The 22,284-nt window shown below is 37.1% G+C and overlaps 2 protein-coding genes across 8 annotated transcripts in view; both read left to right on the top strand.

The window, feature by feature from the left end:
- The window catches only part of dock8 (dedicator of cytokinesis 8), a 77,254-nt gene extending 60,474 nt beyond the window's left edge, over positions 1 to 16,780 (top strand). For 2 of the 3 annotated variants that reach the window (XM_015396033.1, XM_015396024.1), the window contains exons 36-47: positions 724 to 882; positions 969 to 1,069; positions 2,976 to 3,168; positions 3,754 to 3,897; positions 5,789 to 5,920; positions 6,116 to 6,250; positions 6,561 to 6,650; positions 8,370 to 8,606; positions 8,986 to 9,129; positions 10,281 to 10,387; positions 13,057 to 13,227; positions 15,410 to 16,779. In XM_015396033.1, coding sequence (XP_015251519.1) covers positions 724 to 882; positions 969 to 1,069; positions 2,976 to 3,168; positions 3,754 to 3,897; positions 5,789 to 5,920; positions 6,116 to 6,250; positions 6,561 to 6,650; positions 8,370 to 8,606; positions 8,986 to 9,129; positions 10,281 to 10,387; positions 13,057 to 13,227; positions 15,410 to 15,461 — 1,665 coding nt within the window. In that variant the 3' untranslated portion in view covers positions 15,462 to 16,779. Of the gene's footprint in view, positions 1 to 723; positions 883 to 968; positions 1,070 to 2,975; positions 3,169 to 3,753; positions 3,898 to 5,788; positions 5,921 to 6,115; positions 6,251 to 6,560; positions 6,651 to 8,369; positions 8,607 to 8,985; positions 9,130 to 10,280; positions 10,388 to 13,056; positions 13,228 to 15,409 lie in introns of all 3 variants that reach the window. The other variant, XM_015396014.1, reaches the window with a different exon arrangement.
- A 1,245-nt stretch (positions 16,781 to 18,025) lies between these two features.
- Positions 18,026 to 22,284, top strand: part of LOC107098244 (chromosome unknown open reading frame, human C9orf3) — a 121,664-nt gene continuing 117,405 nt past the window's right edge. For all 5 annotated transcript variants that reach the window (XM_015395801.1, XM_015395811.1, XM_015395819.1 and 2 more), the window contains exons 1-3: positions 18,026 to 18,091; positions 20,148 to 20,852; positions 21,098 to 21,267. In XM_015395801.1, coding sequence (XP_015251287.1) covers positions 20,173 to 20,852; positions 21,098 to 21,267 — 850 coding nt within the window. In that variant the 5' untranslated portion in view covers positions 18,026 to 18,091; positions 20,148 to 20,172. The remainder of the gene's footprint in view (positions 18,092 to 20,147; positions 20,853 to 21,097; positions 21,268 to 22,284) is intronic.

The raw sequence follows: 22,284 nt of genomic DNA, 5'->3' as shown, positions 1-22,284 counted from the left end.
TTTAAACTGTCATTCACTCCTTATTGTAGAGCAAACACACACACACCGAGTTAGAAGGCAGTGATGGGTGGTGAGGCCCTGGGTCCATGCTCAGTTGAACAGAATTGGGCCGTAGAGATGATACATGGGTGATTATGTCGCTGCTAATGGGAGATCATTTTCCGCTTAGCCGATCATGCTGGAGATGGATGAGACATCTCGCGAGCAGGGGCACTGTTTCACTCGCACATTTGCTCAGAAGATGGAAGGGTGTTTATCAGCCCCTTGTTCTTGGACAGGTTGTGTGAAAGAGGAAGAGAGGGAACAAAACATGCATTATTTCTTACCTAAAATGTTTAATATTTTTCAGTTCATAAAATGTTGAAAACATAAATATTTTCATGTATTGATCTAAGCTCTTATTCTTAAACCATTAATCTGTATATCATGAGAAAGGAGATGAGATTCTGTCAAAAAACAAAATACATTATGAACCAAATGACATAGTGGTTAGTTGGTAGCACTGTTGATATGCAAAAAGAGGGTCCTGGGGACTTCCAGCATAGAGTTTGTATGTGTGGGGTCTTTCTTTCAGCTTCCTCCCACGGCCCAAACTGCTGTTGGATAATGGGTTTGAGAGGTTGGATTTATGTACATGGGTTAGGGTTCATGGATGAATGACTGCATAGTTAAAATTTCTTTTGCAATTTTTGATAAATCTGGTTTCTATTGCTCTCTCCTCAGAACTTTTCTAGAGTGAAGATGCAGGTCACCATGTCACTGGCCTCCCTGGTGGGCAAATCTTCAGACTTCCAGGAAGAATATCTAAGGCGCTCCCTACGCACCATCCTGGCCTATGCAGAGGAGGATACAGAGATGCAGAACACCCAGCTGCCCTTACAGGTAGAGTCTGACAAACCCTCTCCAAAACCCTAAGCACTCATTAAAAATTGCAAAAAGCATGATTTTATTTATGTTTCCTCTTTCAGGTGGATGAGCTCTTAAGAAACCTCAACAGCATCTTATCAGACACTGTTAAGATGAGGGAGTTCCAAGAGGATCCTGAGATGCTTATGGACCTCATGTACAGGTAAGAATAAAATTGGACCTTCTATAAAAAGAGGTTCCTGCTCATTTCTGTCTGTCTCCCTGTTAAGTCTTTTCATTCTTTGCTTTCTTCCAAATCCTTCAAGGCTCGATCTTATTTTTTTAGCTCTGCTCTATTTAACCCCAATTTTGCTGCCTTCACCATGGTAACCATGTGGTAGCGGTATAGTCTTCTGATCAGGCTTTGTGTGTATGCAAAACTAAACGGCGTATATGCGAATACTGGTGTGCATGTGTGCTTGGAGATCGACCGAGGTAGGGTTAATGGAGACAAAGACTTACATGTGTCACTGTTGACTTCGATGTGACTCAATGTTGCATGTGTGAGTTATTCATCATTGATTTTCTGTTTAGCCTTTACTTCTACTTACCTGATGAATGGGTTTCTCATAGTCCTGCAGGATGAGCTTTACACCATTTCTTCATTTTTGCATCAATATCTATCATTGCGCACGCAAACAAAGTGACTAAAACAGATTTCTGAATACAGTTTTTTCTCGTATTGCACTGAATCACCTGTTTTTTTTTTCCCCAAGTGACTTCAGGTGCAGAAAATTCTGTTTAATTCTCCATTTGACCACAGTTGCCAACTATTATCCTCCAGATGTATTGTCAGTTTGTCATATTGAAGTTTGGTGTGCATTTTTATTTAGTCCTCTGTGTTAAACCTTTGCTGAACCAAATTATGCTTGGAAGGATATTCAAGTCGTTTTGATTGTGTCGTTATTGGCTTCGCACATTCAAGTATAAGGATTGTGCATGCTTTTATTTGCATAATAGGTCTAGGTCAGTCAGATTAAACAAAAAATGTTCATTTGATTTGTGTTTGGACTGTGACTGGACTTACCTACCACATGATGTTATTATTCTGCTATAAGGTGAAACTCTGTGCCACAGCTTGTTTTTTTTTTACTTTTTCAAATTATTATTTTTTTACAGATTGGTCTCTATTTATCTCAATTAATTTTTCTGTAAATTATGAGGGGCCTGCCCATAACATGCTGCTGCCACTTCCATGCCTGACTGTTGGAATAGTCTGTGTAGGCTTTTAGTGGATGCTTTGCATTCAGTGCAGGCAGTTTCATTTTCTTAGCGTCCGACCTGAACAATTTCTTTACATGATGTTTATGATGTTACAATGTACCCCACATGACACGTGCAAACTGTAGAAAGGAAAATTTTCTTTTTGCTTGTCTTTTTGTGCGTACTACTAGAAGTATTGCAAACAGATTTTTCTGCTTAAGCTCTGGTCAGAGTGGTAGCTCTTTGCATTTTCAGATGAAGGATAAAACTATAAGATCCTCAACGTTTGAGATGCTTCACTGCTTTAAACATTTCCACAACTCTGTTCTCCACCTGGCCGCATTCATTATAAGTTTCATCTTCTAATGATTTTTTTCTAAAACTTCTAAGTACTGTTAAGAACAAATTTGCAGTATATTTTCTGCAGTTGAATAATATACAGATCGCTTTTTTTATTTTTATTTTTATTTTTTTACAAATGAAGCTGCATTTTTTAGGGATAACAGATCTAAAGAAGCTGATTACGTATGTGCACCCCTTTTTTATATTTATAGAAAACGATTATGTAGAGTTATGCATGCCTTTGCATTGGTCTGCCACCTGACATCACAATAAAATACACAAAATTTTATGATTGTAAAAAATGGGAACATTTTCAAGGACTTTTGATTACATCGTAAATGTGTTTATTACGCTCTGTAGGAAATGTTTTCACTCACTGCCTTTGTTGGTGCTTTGAAACAGATTATTTCTTCAGTCAAGTTGCTCTTGAGGCAGATTTTAATCTTAATTAGACATTTAAGTAATTAAATAAAGGGAGTTAAGGAAAGAGGGGAACAACTAACCTCCTTCTCTCTCTCCTCCAGGATAGCAAAGGGCTACCAGACGTCTCCTGACCTCCGTCTGACCTGGCTGCAGAACATGGCAGAGAAACACAACAACAGGAAGTGTTACACAGAGTCGGCCATGTGCCTGGTCCATGCTGCTGCCCTGGTGGCCGAGTACCTCAGCATGTTGGAGGATCACAAATACCTTCCTGTCGGCAGTGTCACCTTCCAGGTGTGTAGAGTAATGGCAAGGGACAGCTTGATTGTTTATACAGGAAGATCATTTACTAAACAACAACTCTCCCTATTGAGGCTTGTGTCGCTGATAGCTGTCAAAGTTGTTAAGGTTAGATATTTATCCAAATCCAGCTTAACAGCTTAAGGTTGATAAAGTCAATGCACTGAGTCATGCAAAATCAAGAGAGAAGTACACTACAGTGCTCCCAGCATAAACATAAAGAAGAAGTCGGCAGAGAATTTTATTGATTTTTAAGACGAGTAGGAAAAAAAAAAAAAAAAAGTCTGATAATTTTGCAGTCAACTGACTCAAAAAGAATACAAATGTAAAACAAATGGCTCAAACAATTATACAATGATGGCACTATCAATGGGCCGTGTCAGATACAAGGCTTCTGTAGCACCCTAATAGCACAGGACACTCAAATCTTCAGCAGTCAGCAGGTTATTGAGTGGATGATCATCCAGCTGGTTCCCTCTCACCACAGCAGGCCATGTCCTTTTAGGCCACTTGAGTGGTTATTTGATTATGTGGGCTTACTAATTGATTCACCAGCTGATTTTTTTTTTTTCTTGCCAGAACATTTCCCCCAATGTGCTGGAGGAGTCTGCTGTGTCTGATGACATCCTGTCCCCGGACGAGGACGGCGTGTGCTCGGGGCGCTACTTCACAGAGAGCGGCCTGGTGGGATTGCTCGAACAGGCTGCAGAGCTTTTCAGCAATGTAAGGCAATGAATCACCACTAATAAATGAAACATTTCATTATTCCATGTTCAAAGAAAAACTTTTCCAGCTTTTAAAAATCAAGGTAATACTTTATTAAAAGTCTTAGTCATTTTGAAAGCTCAGAAACACATAGGCCTTGCTAAGGATATCTGGAACGCCTTAAAATATATTATATTTCCTAAACATAACATCATCTTAAACTTGAAATTTAAAACTGAAAAAAGGTGGTTAACCTACAATTTAAAGACATATATCAGAAAATAGTCAAGTTAATGCATGATATATAAGCAAGGTGAGTTTTAAACAAAATAAGTTAATTGTAGTTCATTTTAACCTTTTATTGGTGATTTGGCATTTTTTTACTGCGTTATAGAAAAAATAACAGATTTTCTTTCCTGATCATGATCATTCCTTTTATCTATTTGCTAATTTGCTGCTTGGGGATCCACATATATCTTATCACCATTGGCATTGAGAGGGGCAGTAATGGAGGTAAAAAAAAAAAAAGATAATTGATAGTATTGCAGAGCAGCAGCTTATAGTGTTTTAAGGTTCTATAGTCTCCATAATTAACACCTAAGGGTTGTTTGTGAGTTAAGGAAGGAAGAAGGGAAGGAAGCCTTTTTCTGTCCTATTGCCACACACATAGATATATTTATTTAGAGTTTATTTAGTTGCACTTTTCTTTGACTTGAACATTAACTGGACTTGTTTGGAGGTTCTGAAATAATTATGCAACCAAATCCACTTCGTTATGAATCACTATCCCTCCCACATCATTCAAAAGCATAGCTATCCATGGGTGCTTGCACTGCATGCTCTAAAATTGCACAACCCAAGCAGAGTGGTTTACCTTTCGCAGTATTCATCTGAGCAATAAATAAGACCATTTAGTGTTTTATGTGCATACAACTATTTAACAGCTTTAAATACAATCAACATTTTTCTGCAGCTTCCTTAGCATTTTATCATCTCCATTAGATTATAATAAGCAACACATTTGCCAGATCAGATGGACTCTGGAAGCTTTTTTGGTGCATCTGCTCTCACTGGGCCTCGTGTTCTCCTGCTGCTCCTGCAGCTGTCTTTGCCTAGTGTTATATCAATGCAACACATTTGTATTACCCCTTATGGTGATTCTGTTTGTGGGTTTGTAAATTCCTCTTGTGGTGGATCGTTGCATCAACTCCACCATTTCACATTGGGACGCTTTAGTTGATGGTGAGGTATGAAGGATGGGGTTGATATTAGAGCAAAAGGATGGTCTGAAAGAGCAAGATTCTTAGCACCAAAGTTTAAGCATATGGTTAAAAGCGACATTTTTCCATTGTTAAGTATGATAAAGGACTGTGATCCTGAAGGTCTGGTTCTCATCTAAAGGCTCTGAAAAACTAGTATGTTTTGAATAAAAATATATAGTGCCCTACTTGTAGACTGTAATAGAGCCTCATAGGATCATTTTAGAGGATATTCATGCAAAATCTTCACCCAAACTTAACACAAAATTATTTAAATTATTTAAACGACAAACCTGAAGTGATGGTGCTTAGAAGAACCTCTATCTGAAAGCTGCAATCATGTGAAATATTATTGGAGAAGATTGAATACTGTCCTGTTATACAAAGTATTGACAGGAAAAGTGCCGATAAGAGATTCTTAGCGTGTCATTTTTTCCTCCTACACTGTGTAAATGTCCTCAAATTAAAGGTTGGATTCTCTGAAGCTTTTAGGGGAGATTATGTTTCTGCAAATAAAGATGAACTAATTTAAAGTCTCTCTAGATGGCTTTAAGTAGTCCTGACACATTTGTGCACAACTGTATGTTTTCTGTAGATTTATAGTTGATGTTTATGCTGTAATCTGCATTTTTCATTGTCATCATCATTAGGGTGGTCTGTATGAGGCAGTGAATGAAGTCTACAAGATCATCATACCAATCTTAGAGGCTCGCAGAGATTTCAGAAAACTGGCTTCCACACATGACAAGCTTCACAGAGCTTTTGATAATATTATCCAGAAGGTAAAGACATTATAAAACTCGAAATTAATGTTTTCATTAACTTTAAATGTACATTTGGAGGGGAAAAGATTTTATCAGACTGAAAAGCTCTTAAAGGCAATCTTAATTTAAAAAGATTTTCACATGATGGAGAAACCATGGCACACATGTCGTAGTGATTATAATCTGATTTAAAGTCTTCTTGTTTCCCTTCAGGGCCATAAGAGGATGTTTGGCACCTATTTCCGTGTGGGCTTTTACGGGGCCAAGTTCGGAGACCTGGATGAACGGGAATTTATTTACAAGGAGCCTGGCATCACACATCTGCCTGAGATATCACACAGGCTGGAGGTACAAGTGACTGAAATGAAAAGGCGAAGATTGTGCCTGACCCGAGTGGTAGAATAGAATCCCTTAAAATCCAGACTAAACTAAACAAATTGCTTAAAATTATCCATCTGGTTTTTGTGAGCATTTTAGGAGCATGAAAAAATCATTTACATGCATGTGAGGCAAATTAAGTCCATATAATTAATGTCAGCATTTATTTAACGGAGAAAAAGCTGTGTCATCTTAAAAACACATCAGCAAGATCAAGTTGAGACAGTCAGTATTTAGTAAACATTACTTTAGAATGATGAAATTGTATTTTTCTTTCCAGAACTTCTATAGCCAATGTTTTGGAGATGATACATTGGTGATGATTAAGGACTCTACACCTGTGGACAGAAAACAGCTTAATCCCACTAAGGTAGGTCCCTGTAGGGGAAAATGAGTGACGGCGAATATGTTGATGAATCAGCAACATTTAGTGTACAAATACACCAGAAACTGTTTTAAAATGTACTAAACTTGACCTGTATAAAACATTAAATATTTATACTCACTGCAATATCAGTGTGTGCATTTCCCAGTTACCAAAGACTCTTTAAATGTAGTATTTGTTAGGAAGATTCATAGCATTTAAACTATCGTACATTTACGGCCTTCATAGCAATAATGTATTTGGCTGAAGAAACTCCTGTTTGCCCTTAATGCCAACATGTGATGTCTGCATGTAGTGGACGAGACGCAAATGCATGTGGTGAATATAATAATGCAGAAAGAGGAAGACAAATGTTTGTACATATTTAAAATCATCATTGCAGTTTCAGCTTTTGGATTCATAATAGCATACGTTTCTGATTAGGGCTGGGTATTTTCGTCGAAGTCCTGAATCGATCCGATTTTGATTCATACATCATATTCTAAATCGATTAATTTCGATTCGATCTGTTTTACAACAATGAGAGTGGTTCAGCTGTGTTTCCAAATACTCATGTGTTTTATTTTTTTTCTTGTCATATTAAACGCAAAGTGCAAACTTGTAAATCGGACAGTTTAAACGTGAGATGTGAACAAAACTGTCTCAAAAGTGCAAACTTGTTTGTGAAAAGCGTTGTCACAGAATGTGAAAGTCCCGTGCGTCACTATAAAACTAATCGATCTCATTCCCTAGACATCGATTTTGCAAAAATGCAAAGGAATCGATTCAAAATCGATAAAATCGATTATTTTATCCAGCCCTATTCCTGATATTTTGACCCTTAAACCGGGTAGCTTTAAGGGCCCATATTAGCCTAATACATGTTTTAGGTTTTAATTTTTAGGTCATATTTTGGATCCAGTTTTCTAAAGAGCAACAGATATTCTGTCAAACATGTGAAGCCGTGTTGTGTAATTCTGATAACATTTCTGACTAGACTTAAAAAAAGGAATCAAGTTTTGCAGACCAGAAAGTGCTTTGTTTTTTGCCATGATATTAACTCTGGATTCTAATATAAATTGTTGATCATTTAACCTCTTTGGGGACGAGAATGATTAAAAACAATCTGTAAGGAGAAACACAGATTCATTAATTGATGAGGATTTTTAAAGTCTACTACACCGTTTTGTTACAATGCTCCTGAGAACATGCTGTTATTGTTTAAATAAAAAAAATAAATAAAAAAAAATCCACATTTGTGGCTCCAATACTTGACATCTGTGGTTTCACCATCTGTTTTCAGAACCTCCAGACTGAAATATATAAACGCTCAGAAGTTAAAGGCCTTCTGAAAGCATGCCAATCAGATTACTACTGGTTTTCAACAAAGTTGTGGAATTAAGTGCAAAAGTTTCTAAACAAACTGAGAGGCTGCATAGTCTGAAAAAGAAAGGAATTGAAGTCATAGATAATTATATAAAAATATATTGCACATCATAAAAAAAAAAAAAAACTGTAGTTTTTTTTTCATACAAAGAAAATCTTCTACCAAAAGTAGATTGAATTCATCCACATATGGATAACTAGACAGTAATGAAGTAGAAAACAACATTTTCAGGTGGTCAGAATGCAGAATAACTCCAGGAAAGCTTTGATGACTGTTAAATTATTAAATAAACTAAAATTCTTAAACTCACTGTTCTGGTTTGTGTCATTCCTCCCCAGGCATATATCCAGATCACTTATGTGGAGCCCTATTTTGATGACTATGAGATGAAAGACCGTCTAACTAACTTTGAGAAGAACTTCAACTTGAGGCGTTTTATGTACACCACACCCTTCACAAAGAGCGGACGGCCTCGAGGCGAGCTCAACGAGCAGTACAAGAGGAAGACCATCCTTACCACCATGCACGCCTTTCCCTATGTCAAGACGCGCATCAATGTTATCCAGAAAGAGGAGGTCAGTTCCAAAAAGTGTTAGACCTTTTTTAAAAAAAAACTGGTTCTTGAACAGAAAGCATGTGCCAAAAGAAGACTGTAATGGTACAATTAAAATGTGGCTAAAGCTGTCTTTATAGCATAATAACAAAAAAAGTTTGGTTTTCCCTAAAACCATTTGATTGGTTGAGCACATTTAGCAGCCAAATGTGTTCTCCTTTGCTGCAGTAAACATAAAAAAATACAGCACTTTATCATTACAAAATATATGTACGGTATGTTGCAAAATGTAGGCTTGTTTTTAAGCTGTGACTGTTTGGAAGGTCTCATAATGGAGACCATCCTATGCATGATTGACACAGCAGTAGGGCTGTACAGTCATACCTCTATTTTCCTCCCAGTTCGACCTTACTCCTATAGAGGTGGCTATAGAAGACATGCAGAAGAAGACTAGGGAGCTCGCGGTCGCCACACACCGGGAGCAACCTGATGCTAAGATGCTACAGATGGTGCTACAAGGCTCGGTTGGAGCCACTGTTAACCAGGTAAGCAAGGTTTTAGATTAGCTCAGCATCTCTGTAAAAACAGAGGTCCCAGCTGTAATCAAAGCACGATGCACGTTAAATATTTAGTTTTATCTTCTATTAAAAATAGGTAAGTGCTGTGTAAATCATCAGATCTGTGTTTATATCAGATCTGTATCAAGGCTTCTTAGATGACTCTTGTTCTGTTTTATCATACAGAGAGAATCTAGCAAGCTAAATCACTTTTGTGTCTTTTATTATATTTCCAATTTCCATTTTACTTCCAAATGTTCAGGAGGGGCACAGGACAGTTTTTATGCATCAAAGCCTTCGCCCTATCTATAGCCGTAATCCTTTCATTGCTTCCTGTTGATTCGGTTAAAACGTCAATCCATGGACCTTTTCTCCTTTCATGTCTGCTGCATGGCATGTTGAACCGGAGGTCCCTTTGATCTGATAGCTTCCAGGTTCTGCCAGCATGGCCCATGTTGGAGTAAGACAAAGCAAGCTTTAGTGTCTCTGTTTCTCTTCTCCTCTTTATGTTTTATCTTCCAGCGTCTTAATGTGACAGGTTCTCTCGCACTGACTTGACGGTTGTATACATAATGCTAATGCTCAGCAGCTTGGTAAACAAATAACTCCTGACTGTAATCAGTACAGGAAGCTGGGTTTCTGTTTGTGTGTGGGTCTGCAGCTCAGAACCGGTACTGAGGCCCAGGTCCAATGCATTTATGATGCTAATCAGAGTGCTCTAACTGTGCCTGTCGTCATGATGTGGACTTGGTGGGAGTGTGCTGTGGTTTTATGATGAATATAAGTTAGGATAACAAGATTTTCTGCTGGGGAAATGGCAGCCAAATGGTGGCAGTACGCAGTCTTGCCGAGGATTTTAGCCTTCAGTACGCAAATCATGTCTCCTTCTCTGATCTGATCTCTTCCTCATGCTTTGGTTTAGTGCGTTGTTTCCTAGATTCATTAGACATTAAGATCATTTCCCTCCCATTTATAAACGAGAACCATTCTCAACCCCTCTTTTGTTCATTTGCTCCCAAGCACTTCCTCTCATTCCTTCCTCTCTTGTGTTTTCTTTTCTCTTTCTTCCTCCCTCTCTAACGCTGGCCCTTTGTGTTTGTTCCTCTCCTCCTCTGTCTCCCTCTCCACCCATGCTGCAGGGCCCGCTGGAGGTGGCCCAGGTCTTCCTGAATGAGATCCCAGCGGACCCCAAGCTCTTCCGTCACCACAATAAACTTCGCCTGTGTTTCAAAGAGTTTATAATGAGGTAAGAAACGTGTAAATGATCACCCCATCATGATATACACTACAATAGATTAATGTGAAAAATGAGATAAAGTAAGTAATAATATTATGTTATTACTGAAGAAATTATATTTTAAGAATATGGGTTAAAAATGTAACCTGACCAGACCAAAATTTTAATCCATAAAGACTTTCCATCCTGTTATAAAGACATGGGGGGTACTAGAAACTCACAGTAGAACGTTTAAAACATTTTACTTTTAATTTGAAGGGTTTTACCATTTGGCCATGTTTGTTTTTCTACACACTTATGATGCGTCTTTTCCCTCCAAAAGGGTTTTAATTTTTCTGTTATGTTATAATCCAGCTCCAGAGAGGTTTATTTTACATTCTAGGACCGAATCCAAGCAAGTTTAGTACAGAATATGATGCTTTTGATCCTCAATAATAGAAAAAAATGTTTATTTAACTTGTTGTATTCATTCTTCTAGTTAAAGGGCTGAATGTGTTGCATGCTAGACACAATGTCTGCCTTTTGTTGTGCAAATCTATATGCTGAACTGGATAATATAAGACAAACTGCTTAAAATCTCCAAATGGTTTAGAGTTTTAAAACCTGAGTATAATATAAAATACTTTGATTTAGATAATAATTATTTAAATCACAAAGACATGCAGTGGAAAACATGAATATTTGAACAAAATCCTGAGAAAAGAAATGTTAAGTTTCTCTTATAATCCAGAAAAACCTGATAGCCAAATGGAAAAATACTTTTGTTTTTACTGGAAATGTCAAAACTTGCATTACTTCTTTTTAATAACGCCTCCTATAAGCAGGGACTTGTTTTTACCTGTTCTTCTAAGAAACATAATTGTAAAGATTATGTGATTGAAGGGGGTTTATTGATTAATAGGTGGGCCATTCTGTCTCAAGCTTAGTGTTGGAGTTTTATCCACTGGCTGTTTTGCTGCTTTCAACATTAATTTGTTATTTATTATTAAGCTGGATGATTATGCTGGAAACAGGATACAACAAAAATCTTTTTTTTATTTATGCAGCAGAGTTACTTATGCTCCAGGTTTGAACACGATTGCTAAAAAGATGTTGGGCAAATCATTTCCCTCAGAGGCCCCATGATTGGTAAATCAAGTCCACCTGTGCTTTCTGTAATCTCATTGTAAACTCGTTTTTTCTTTAAGTCCTCTTGACTTTGAGTTTTTTGAGGAGAGCATCAGTAATCACCAAAACTAAGACAACAATAGAATCTCAAATGTTTTTATTGTGGAGTCCACAAATCGGGACTTTGGAAGATGCTGAGAGAATAAAACTAGTGTTCAAACAACTTATTTAAAACAATCCCATTTGCAGTTTGCTACAAGCCATGGAAGCAAAACTCCTGATGTGGAAAAGTACTTTTAGAAACACTTTTTCATTACATTAACTAAACCTTGTGAAAGACTTCGAATTGGGTTCAAATCCTTTTCCTTCAAATCATATTGATGTATTCAAATTTGGCCAGTCAAATACCAGAACCTCAGTTAGAAGGAAAGTTTTACAGGACTTAAAGATACATGCTCTTCATTCGATCTGCCTGAGCTTAGGCTGAATTTAGGAACAAATTGAATCCCTAGATGTATAAACCCTGCAGAGACGTATATCTAGACTATTTTACTCATGAAGACTAAACATAATTTACAAATAAGGTTCCACAAATTATCCTCTCAGGTAGGAGCTGAATATTTCTACACATAATGCTTCTTAAAAATTTGGAAAATCATCCACTTTAGGGTTATTCAGTACTTATTGTTGTGCTATCACATAAAAAAACAATACATTACACAGAATTTAGTGGTGATTTACTGTAAAAGACTATCCTTACTTTTTATCTACAGGGGGAAAAAAATACTAAACATCTTGAACATTCATTGAATGAAGCGTTATTTAAAGAGTCAGTCAAACATCAGCAGATGTTTTGTAAATCTACAATCATTATCCCTTCTTCCCCTGCATATTTTCCTGAGCACGCTTGTGCAACTCCAGAGTTTCCATATTACCTTCATTAGAAGCAAGGAGATAAACTTAGCCATGTGTTTGTAATCAGCGCCTTCTCTCTGTTTTCTACAGAGCTCTCTCTGTATGTTGGACATGTCGTGATTGAGCGCTGTGGGGAGAAACCTCACTGGCTTTCTGCTCCAGATCCTTTTAGTGCTTCCCCTTATAACAAGGCTTTGTCCTTTTTTCTAGCACATGAGGGAGGCAAGAGTTTTTTATTTGTTGGTTAGTTGTTTTTCCTCTCCTCTGTTTAACTTTGCTCTGGGTCATGCACAGTCTGCCTCACATTTCAGCAGGAGGACTTGGAGGGAATCCAATCAACATATGGAAATTCCCGAGAGTCTAATAAACTGGAAACCCATTTAGAGATCAAGTGTGGAAAGGACTTAGATTTATGTCAAGTAGTCACAGGACATTGTTAGCGTGGAACACTGCAGTTATTTCTGAGGGTCTGAGGGGGAGAGAGGGGATTATGAATAGGTCGGGCGCTCAGGGATTTCTGCTGGAGCTCCTCTTAGCTTTAGAAATATTGTGTATTAGGAAAAAAAGTAGCAAATTAAATTATTTTTCATATCGTACAGTGAAACCAAATTTGTTTTAAACAGCTGCCTCACATCGCTTTGGCCTCTTTTCCCTAGGTGTGGTGAGGCTGTTGAAAAGAATAAGCACTTAATCGCGTCAGACCAGAAGGAGTACCAGCAGGAGCTGAAGAAGAACTACAACCGCCTGAGAGAAAACCTGAGGCCCATGCTGGAAAGAAAGATTCCTGAGCTTTACAAACCCATCGTCAGGCCCCGGCTGGAGAACAGGTACATTGAACGGGCCATTTTTTATTTGTGATAAAGGAGAAAGTACTCCAGTAGAATCTACTAAGCTTTTTTCTGTTTTTTTTTTTTATTTATTTCTAAATTGGAAGCAAACTGAACTGAGTGAAATACTTTTAATCTATCCGTATTAATGACCTAAATAGAGTCCAATTATATCTAGCAACATACAAATGGCTCTCTTATTGGTATGAATGTCTAAATAAATTAATTCGAGTTTATATAGAGGGATATAGAAACGCTTTATTCATTGTATCAGCGCTGATGACTTGGATTTCTTAAATGTTACTGAGGTTATTCGGTACACAGTGCTAAAAATTTTACATATCTAGTATGCAGGACCTTTTAATTAGTGATTAATGGCATCATATTTGAAGGGTCCATTAATAAAACATAACTAAGGCCCTTTTCTCTAAAACAGGACAAGAAAGATTAGCCTATCAGGTATTCATGAATATAGAAAGGATCATAAGAAAGAAGCACTTCCCCTAAACCTGCACATATCTACTGGTATATATCAGAAATAATTGAAAAGTAAATAAACTGGAACTACCAAGACCCTTTGGAACCTTGTTGGACATTTTTCATGAAGTCTTCAAATATTAAGATATTTTAAAACAGCACTAAGTAGCTTTTCAACCTTCATAAAAGATTTTCATAACTTTTGTAATTATACGTTGACTTACAGCTAGTTGAGTGACATCTCTCTCATGGCCTGAGGGGGGTCTGTATCGCTTTCACCTGCACAAATTATTTTTATGCAGGTTATTTTTTTTTTATTAACTTTGAGGAGGTGGGCAGTAACCTTGCCACACAAAACAACTACAAATATAGACTGCTTTACAGACTGCATCCCCCTTTCCCTATTCGTTATTCAGACAGAAGTTGATGCAACTAAATTTCCCTGAGAGACTGTGTTCATCCAAATTGTGCAGGGTTGATATTCAGGCGATGCCGAAGCTTCCTGCTGGGATCTTTACTTGTATTTACTTTGAAATTATCCAGCAAAACATATTTATCCATCTCAAGGCTCTAAATCAGTCGCTGAAGAGCCAAAAGAGGAGGGGGGAGGGTAAAGTAATATGGTTCAAAATAATATGGTTTCACCACAGTTAGATTCATCGCCTCATCGCTATTCATCTTTCACTCAGCTACTGGAGACAGAATTGTAGTTCAATCCAACTGCAAGCAACTGGGAGATCGGGATTTTTCCTGCTTGTCATGTGAAATGCGGTCTTCCTTCAGGTTAAGCAATACAACTTCTGTCTACTGGGGGAGCCAAAATAGACCAAAACTGATGGTTCTTTAGAACTGCTTAAAAAAATAAGTAAGCCTATGGCAGAAACCTGAAAAAAAATGTCATATTGATAGTGATCTTTCTGCGGGATAATGTGTCAAAATATGCCGGCAAAGAATCAAAGCAGTGGTTTGCCAAAAAACAAAACATAAAAAACAAAGAAATAACAATAACCTTCATCTATGGGCATCTCACTCCAAAGACACACACCATATGAAAACTTGTGTGGTGAGCTTAAGAGAAGAGATCATAGGAGTTTATCTTTTAAAGGGAGTATACAAAGAGAATTAGTCCACAATCAACCTCTCTGGAAGCTCCAGCATTGGGAGATGTTATGTAAGAGGAAAAGGTTTAGTGCCGTCTTATTTTGCTAATGGGTGTTGAATGATGAATAGACGTCGATAAGTAGATCTAGTCATTTTGGTGGAAGAAATTATATCTGAACATGATCTCTTTATTCCCAAGTGATAAATTGTGCTGCTGTAATTAAATGCAAGAAAATATGACCTATGCTCTTGATGCTATCAATACCAGCTTTGTCTCATGTAGTTTTAAAAATTTACTGCAACCTAATTGGTGTTTCACAGTTAACGATCATTAGTTTAGCAGATTATTTCCTGAGCTGCATATTTTTATGATTATTTATAATGAGGATGAGTACTAACTTTACCTTTGGCTATATTTAGAACTTGTATTTGAAAAATTATAAAAGCAATTCTATAAAGAAAACAAATGTCAAAATATCCTGTCTATTCATTTATATAGCACATAATCGTAACTGAATTATTTTGGCTTTACTTTGTGTTCTTCTTTTTAACGTTCTTCTTGTTATTTTGTCATTTACCACATCTTTTCCGTCACATTTTTCAGGGATTCCTTCAAACGGCTCAGTTTCCGTAGAGCTCCTGAGGAAAACTCTTGAGGTACCTCAGCTCATGGAAGAAGGCTGCAGAAAGAATCGGGGAGTTTTGATGCAGCTGAAAACGTCTAAATGGGACGTTAAGCTGAAAAGAGAGGCTGGCGACACCGTGGTAGAATATTAGATGCTGGAGGGGTGTCGAGGGCAGAAGGCTTACCTTTTTTTTTTTTTTTTTTTTAAATTCAGCATTGTGCATACATGCTTTCTACACGACCACCTCTGTAATGTTATGTTTGTTTGTATCAGAACAGAGCCCAGAAGAAAAAGGGAAAAGCTACAGTGTGGCTATTTAAAATGTTTCTCTGTAAAATTGAGCCCTGATTATGCTGCAAAGTTTTCCTCCCAGTCAGCAAAGCAGCTGTCTTACCAAGCCAGAGTCTTCATACTATATTCATCATTCTGATTATTCTTGCATCCTGTATGTGCCTGAATGAACAAGCTGATTTACATAAGGTTTATTATAAGAGACAGTTGAAGATCAACTGTTGAGCTTGGTACTGAAAAGCCTCAGAGGCTCTATGCATGACACGTGATAGTTTGAGCAGCAATTATTTAAACAGGTTGTGCACTGGAGAAAATGTACAGATTCCTTTGTTAGCTTGAAGTTTTGTATGCAGAAAAGCGAAGGAGAAGGAAGCCCTCTCTGAGGGTCTAAATCACCATTTGAGGATGCATACTTTTTCTGTATATAGTAAAGTTGATGAGGATATAACAAAGTATTTTGCATATTGTTTTATATAAATTTTACTTTTTGTATATATACCAGTTCCTATAAAATGTACGGTGCCAAATTTGTAGTATTTCCCTGAGGAACTTAAGAGCACACGTTATGTTCACCTTTTTTTTTTTTTTTTTCCAAAATATGATGTTGAAAAATATTTGCATTCATGCTTTTAAACGTTTTTGGTCATCTAAATTTGATTTAAATAAAACATATTAATGACAGCTCATACTGTTATCTTTTATGTTTCAGGTCACACTGTATTTTGGTCATGTAAATCTGCTTATTTTTCATGAATAGAAATACATTTTAAATAGATCAATAGTACTCATGTGAATATTTGCCTTTGTATTTATTAGCTGTTGAGTATTTTGATTAATAGTTTTGTAAAACAAAATGAGACAACTTGCTGTATTAACTAGGGGATTAACTAAAATGTATTTCTATTTTTTAAATTAATCTGAAAATGACTGCTGTAAGATGCATCTGTGGCATGGAACTACTGTACACGGGTGCTAAGGGGTTGGGGTGGGGGGTTATACCACTTATGTTTAACTAAATGAGATTTTTTTTGTAAGCATTTGTTAGGCAAAGTACTGTTGCTGGAAGTTAATAAACTTTACTAAATACACAATGTTACAACTGTTTGTCTTTAGCTTGCTTTCTTTGTTATAGAACACTATTACGTTGCCGTTGGGGTAAAAGCACCCATTGAACTAAAGTCTTGCACTAAAATGTAAACTTGACCAAATATATTTGTATGATGGTGCGGAAGCAGTGAGTATGAATTTCAAAAAGTCAAAAGGCAATGTTTTAATAAATTATGTATTTTATTTTCAGACAACTAAAACGGGAAGGGGATTAGTTGATTGTTAATCTGTCAGCATTGGTGCGAATTTATTGCAAGAAGTGGGAGTTTATATCTGCTAATGAGGTGGGTCAATTTGCAATTTGCAAAGTGCAATTTTCCAATTGGGGAAAAAGATTTATCTTTAATGTGTATGTGCACAAATGTGGGTTATTCAGTGCTATATGCATGTCATGCAAAACACAAACCATTATAATTGCTATAATAAGCAGTTTTGTATTTAGGGTAGCATTCTTGTTGTATTTCTGATCAGAAACTTGGAGAACACAATATCTAGGTACAAAGAGGATGAAGCATATGTTTAGGCTTACTTATGAAATCAAACATAGCACCGATCACTGTTAATGAAACTGTAAAGTCCAGGTGACAAAAGCTGTGGATTTATTTACTGGTTAAAAAAACAATTTACCAGAGGAACTAAAAAAAAAAAAGCAACAATACCTGTACTTGATTTTCAAAATCACTGCTTTCATAATCAAATTTAATATTAGCAAATATAAAAATGTAATTATTAAATTTCCTTACTTTAGTTTTTACTGTATTGTGATAACTATCATTCATTTTGGAACATTGCATTTTGAGGGGACGTTTTGATGAGAGTAATACATGAATTAAAAAGTAAATTGTAAAGTGTGAGCAAAAAGCTGTCACTGTAAATAAAAAATGCCCAATTAAAATGGAAAGATAAATGAAAATTAAAAATCAATTACTTTTAGAGCAGCCTATACATTTTGGAGTAGTAGTCCTATTTTGAAAGCCATTTAATTCTAATCAGATTTGAGCTCATTTGAGGATAAATTCAGTTACCAAATCAAAGACCGAAATGATTTTCATATGAAGTACAAAAACGGGACAAATGAAATACATTTTTTAACTAATATAGGCTAGATCAGTGGTTTTACTCATATGAACTGACTACACGGCTGGATTTGAAGCGCAGAACTACAATATGCTGCTGTCCCGTGATGATGACGACATCACTGCTCGACTTCAACTCGGTAGTGGAATTCTAAACACAAAAGCGGGTGTTTGTGTTTCTCAGCGGTATGTTAGAAGCTGTTTGTAAATAATTCGCTGTTAATAGAGAAGAAGCGGACGCAGATCTCTGGTTCTGTGCATATAAATGATAGAGAGCCGGTTTGTGATATGAAATTAGCTTTTTGCAGAAGGCAAGCTCAGTGTTTAACCGCTTTAAACACAAAGTGACAAACGCAACTGTTATTTCAGGGTTAATGCATTAAATCGTTCCCGTGTTTGTTGTTTATTACAAACAAAGATGACACCGTTCTTTTGAAGCGTTTCATTTGGTGATATTTCTAACCATCTTAATGCTGTGTTTTTTTTTTTTTTTGGGATCATATGGTTGCTCTGTATTTATATATTTCAATGAGCTATGTCCAACTTGTCTTTTACTGATGAAAAAGTGTATATCCTCTGCAGGATGCGACTACAGCGATGTTTCAAGATGGGAATGTTGTGTTCAAAGTAATTTGGAGGTGTTTAGTTTTCGTTTTTTGTGTTTTAAAACACTTTATTTTGACCCACACAAAACACCTGCTTCAGTATGTCTGCTGTGTACGGAAGAGGAAAAAAAGTAATTTCTAAATTTTATTTCAGTATGATATGAGAAAATGTCTTAAATCTGATTTTAATCTCAAAATTCTAACTTTAATCTCGGAATTCTGACTTTTTCATAGAATTCTGACATTTTTTTCAGAATTCTGACTTTAATCTCAGAATTCTGACATTTTTCCTCAGAATTCTGACTTTTTTCTCATTAATGATGTCAGCATATGTTCAAGTTACTTGGGTGGTAACTTGAACATATTACAATTACTGCAATACTAGAGTACAGATATATTTGGTAAAAAGCCTACTGAAGTACTAAGTAATAATGTATTTAAAATATATTATTAATAAGACAAAACTTAAAGTTTTGTGAAAATTCTTGAATTTGTATAGGCTTAAAATAGAATAATTATTAAAAATAGCAGGCAGAGGAAACACTACTTGAAGTAAATGTTTTAAATTTCAACTTAAAGCTTTTGAAGAAAGTTCTTACAGTAGGTAATGTATGCATGTTGGAACAGAGTGAAGTTCTTCCAAATATCTAGATATTTTATGTTCACTGCACCTCTTAACGGCTTAACACTGTTGACAAGAACTATATACCCACAACACTTTAACATTAACAGGGCTGGTGAAATGGCTTACAAATAAAATTGTTGATTTTTTTTTCATAACAAATCCAATTAATCTATGTCTTTGTCCGTTTCATGATTTAAAAAAAAAAGACAAAAATCACTTGAAAAGCTAGCTTTTACTTCAACCATCCCTGCTGAGCGTGCCCTAAATCAAAGTGCAATTAAATCCAAACCGTGAAACACACTAGCAAAAAAGGCAGGGTGTTCCTGATATTATTGTCACATTGACTATACAAAGAGCTGTGCACTACAGCCATTCAACAATAAACTTGAAAAATACTTTATAAATCCCATATGAGAAATAAAATGTTTTTTTTTTTTTATCAAACATATCTGTAGGCAACTTTTGGTCAAATGTCTTGGGGCCAACAACGTTTACCAGGAGGAAGGTGGGATTGAACCAGAAACAGTTTCTCTTCTCATTGAGCCAAACTTCCAGATAGAAGTGTTGATAAAAATTTCCAATATAACAGAAAAACAAAGATCATATCTATTATATCTCATATCTTTGAGCGTCTATGTCTCTAGCTCCACAAACCTGAATCGGATGGCTCAATTGCCCCTACACAGCTCTCTACTACTTCAGTCTTCTGTGTTGTAGCAGGGATTTATCTTGAAGTCCCACAACAGTGACTCTATAATATTGCAGTTTGTGACCACTGGATAACATCAAGACCAGATTCCTTAGTGCAGGTGTGCCCAACAGCCGTAGGCCCTATCTATCCTTCAACCATAGAGTTCTATCATGTGGATGCAGCTCTCCAGGACTGGGCTGAGCCATTACTGCCTTAGCCTTATTCAGATTTTTACTATACTGAATGCAACAAAGGTTGTAATAAAGCATAATATGTCCTTGTAAATTTATCCTCTATGTTTTTATATAATTTTTTTTTTAGCTTCTCTTCTTCGCCCCACTCTAACATGGAGCCAGATGGGGACTATAACCCGGACACAGATGACCTTCCACTCCGAGCCAATACTAACCACATACTTGTCAGACACTATGTCTTGGATCTGACTGTTTGTTTGGACAAGAAAATCATCAGTGGTAGCATTGTTCTGTTCCTTGAGCCTTGCTCTGCTGAAGGGACCAAAACTGAGGAAAATGTTAGACATGAAGCTGGAAAGAGTGCAAGGCAGGAACCGAAAAAGGACGGTACGGTGTTTGAAAGTCACATTCAGGATCCATGTTTATTTCAGGCCGCCAATGCAGAAGAGTTCACCTTAGTGCTGGACTGCTGTGACCTTGACGTGTCAAAGGTGGAAGAGGTGGACACTGATTCTGTGTCAGCACCATTGGGCTTCCCCTCGAAGGTTGCATCTGAAGAGATTTCTGTGGGTTCACAAGCAGATTTTATCCAACACCTTTTCTCTATGCCCTCTTCCCAATGGAGGGAGAGGCATCAGCTTTTTTTGTTGTGCAGCCGCAGCCCTGGTACCCAGAATGGCGGCTTAGTTAATTTTCAGACAGACCGTTGGAGTTTGCAGGTGAGAAAGTCTGGAGTCACGTCTGCACAGGGTTTCCCAAGGATCATTAGAATCTACTATGAGACAAGACCATTAGGGGGCTCTGTGAGATGGACCAAGGACCAGGATAACAGGTTTGGACCCACTCTCATATGTCTTAAACCTGGCATTATGCATCACACAAGCTTTGCTTTCTGTTGCTCACATCCTAACAAACTTCAGGAAGTTATATTACTGATTCATTAATTCACAAAAAGACACACCGGAAGCAGTTTATGCTCTAAATAGGGAGGGGCTTTCATTTTAAATCTTTATTTTTGCATTTCATTGCACTCAAAGGAGGGTTGTTTATAGTTTACTTTTTTTTTTACCATTCTAGGGAGTGTGTTTACACCGCTGGTTCTCCTATCAACAACCGAGCCCTCTTCCCCTGCCAAGAGCCGCCTGTTGCCATGTCAACATGGCAGGCCAGGGTACGAGCCCCCAGTGACTGCGTGGTTTTGATGAGTGGGGAGGAGCAGGCTGTTCCAGCTAAGGATGGGGACACTGGTAAGCTTTGACACCAAAGTAGAGCCATGTTGCTTTTAACAATCTGAAACTTAGCTGATATCTTGGGTGAGACATGATACTCATGCATTCATAACCCTGAACATGTCTGGCCTTCAAAAAACTACAACTGCAAACTTTAGTGTATTTTCAGGGGATCGAGTTTCATATAGAAAGTGCGTCCAAATTGTGAAGAGAAAGAAAAATGATTTGAAAGGATGTGTCTTGTAAACAGAGTCATTATGTATGTAATTCAATCCCAGCAAAAATACAGCTATTTAGGGAAAGCTTCAGAGGTATGTTAGAAAGTAGATGCCGATGTCCACTGCTCAGGTAGCAGAACTCCTCCCAGCTCTTAGTTGTGCATGTCAAACCTTTGGTATTTGTGAAAGAATGGCAAGAAAACATGCCATTTTTGAAAGAAAGCCATGAGAAGTTTCCTTCAAATTTTGTAATAAACCATATGAGACTAGAAAAGCACTCCTGCGCAGACCTCCACCAAGCAGCAAACTCTGCCTCAAATTGCCACTTAAACCTATAGTTAAAACATGCACATGATCTGGATCATTACCAAATTTAAATGAATTGTTCCTTGGCATGAGGGACACCTCTGATGTAATTATAGTCCGTCCATAACTTTTCAAGTTATCCTTAACACACACAAACTCTAAGGAAAAAAATAACCTCCTTGGTGGAGGTAAACAAGTTTGCAGGCTAGGTGAGACCAAAGTGGAGCCTAATGTTGTTTGAAGGAAGCAATTGATGTTGAGAGAGAAAAAACAACTTTAAACAAATTGGGTGGTCTCAGGTTCCAGCTCTCAAAAACCTACAATACATCTCATCATCTCAACCCCCATCACCATACAGGGAACATAAACATCTCGCCTGGTCAGCCAGACCAACAACGACCCTAACGGCTCCCTTTTCAGAGGCATGGTCCAGTATCAGGTCTTGCAGGCCAACAACGACCTCAACGACTCCCAATTACTAAGGGGTGGACCTGTTTTTTTCAGTTCAATT

Source organism: Cyprinodon variegatus, unplaced genomic scaffold, assembly GCF_000732505.1.
Source record: "Cyprinodon variegatus isolate N-32 unplaced genomic scaffold, C_variegatus-1.0 Scaffold26, whole genome shotgun sequence".
Taxonomy (NCBI): Eukaryota; Metazoa; Chordata; class Actinopteri; order Cyprinodontiformes; family Cyprinodontidae; genus Cyprinodon; species Cyprinodon variegatus.
This window is presented reverse-complemented; position numbering and strand designations above follow the sequence as displayed.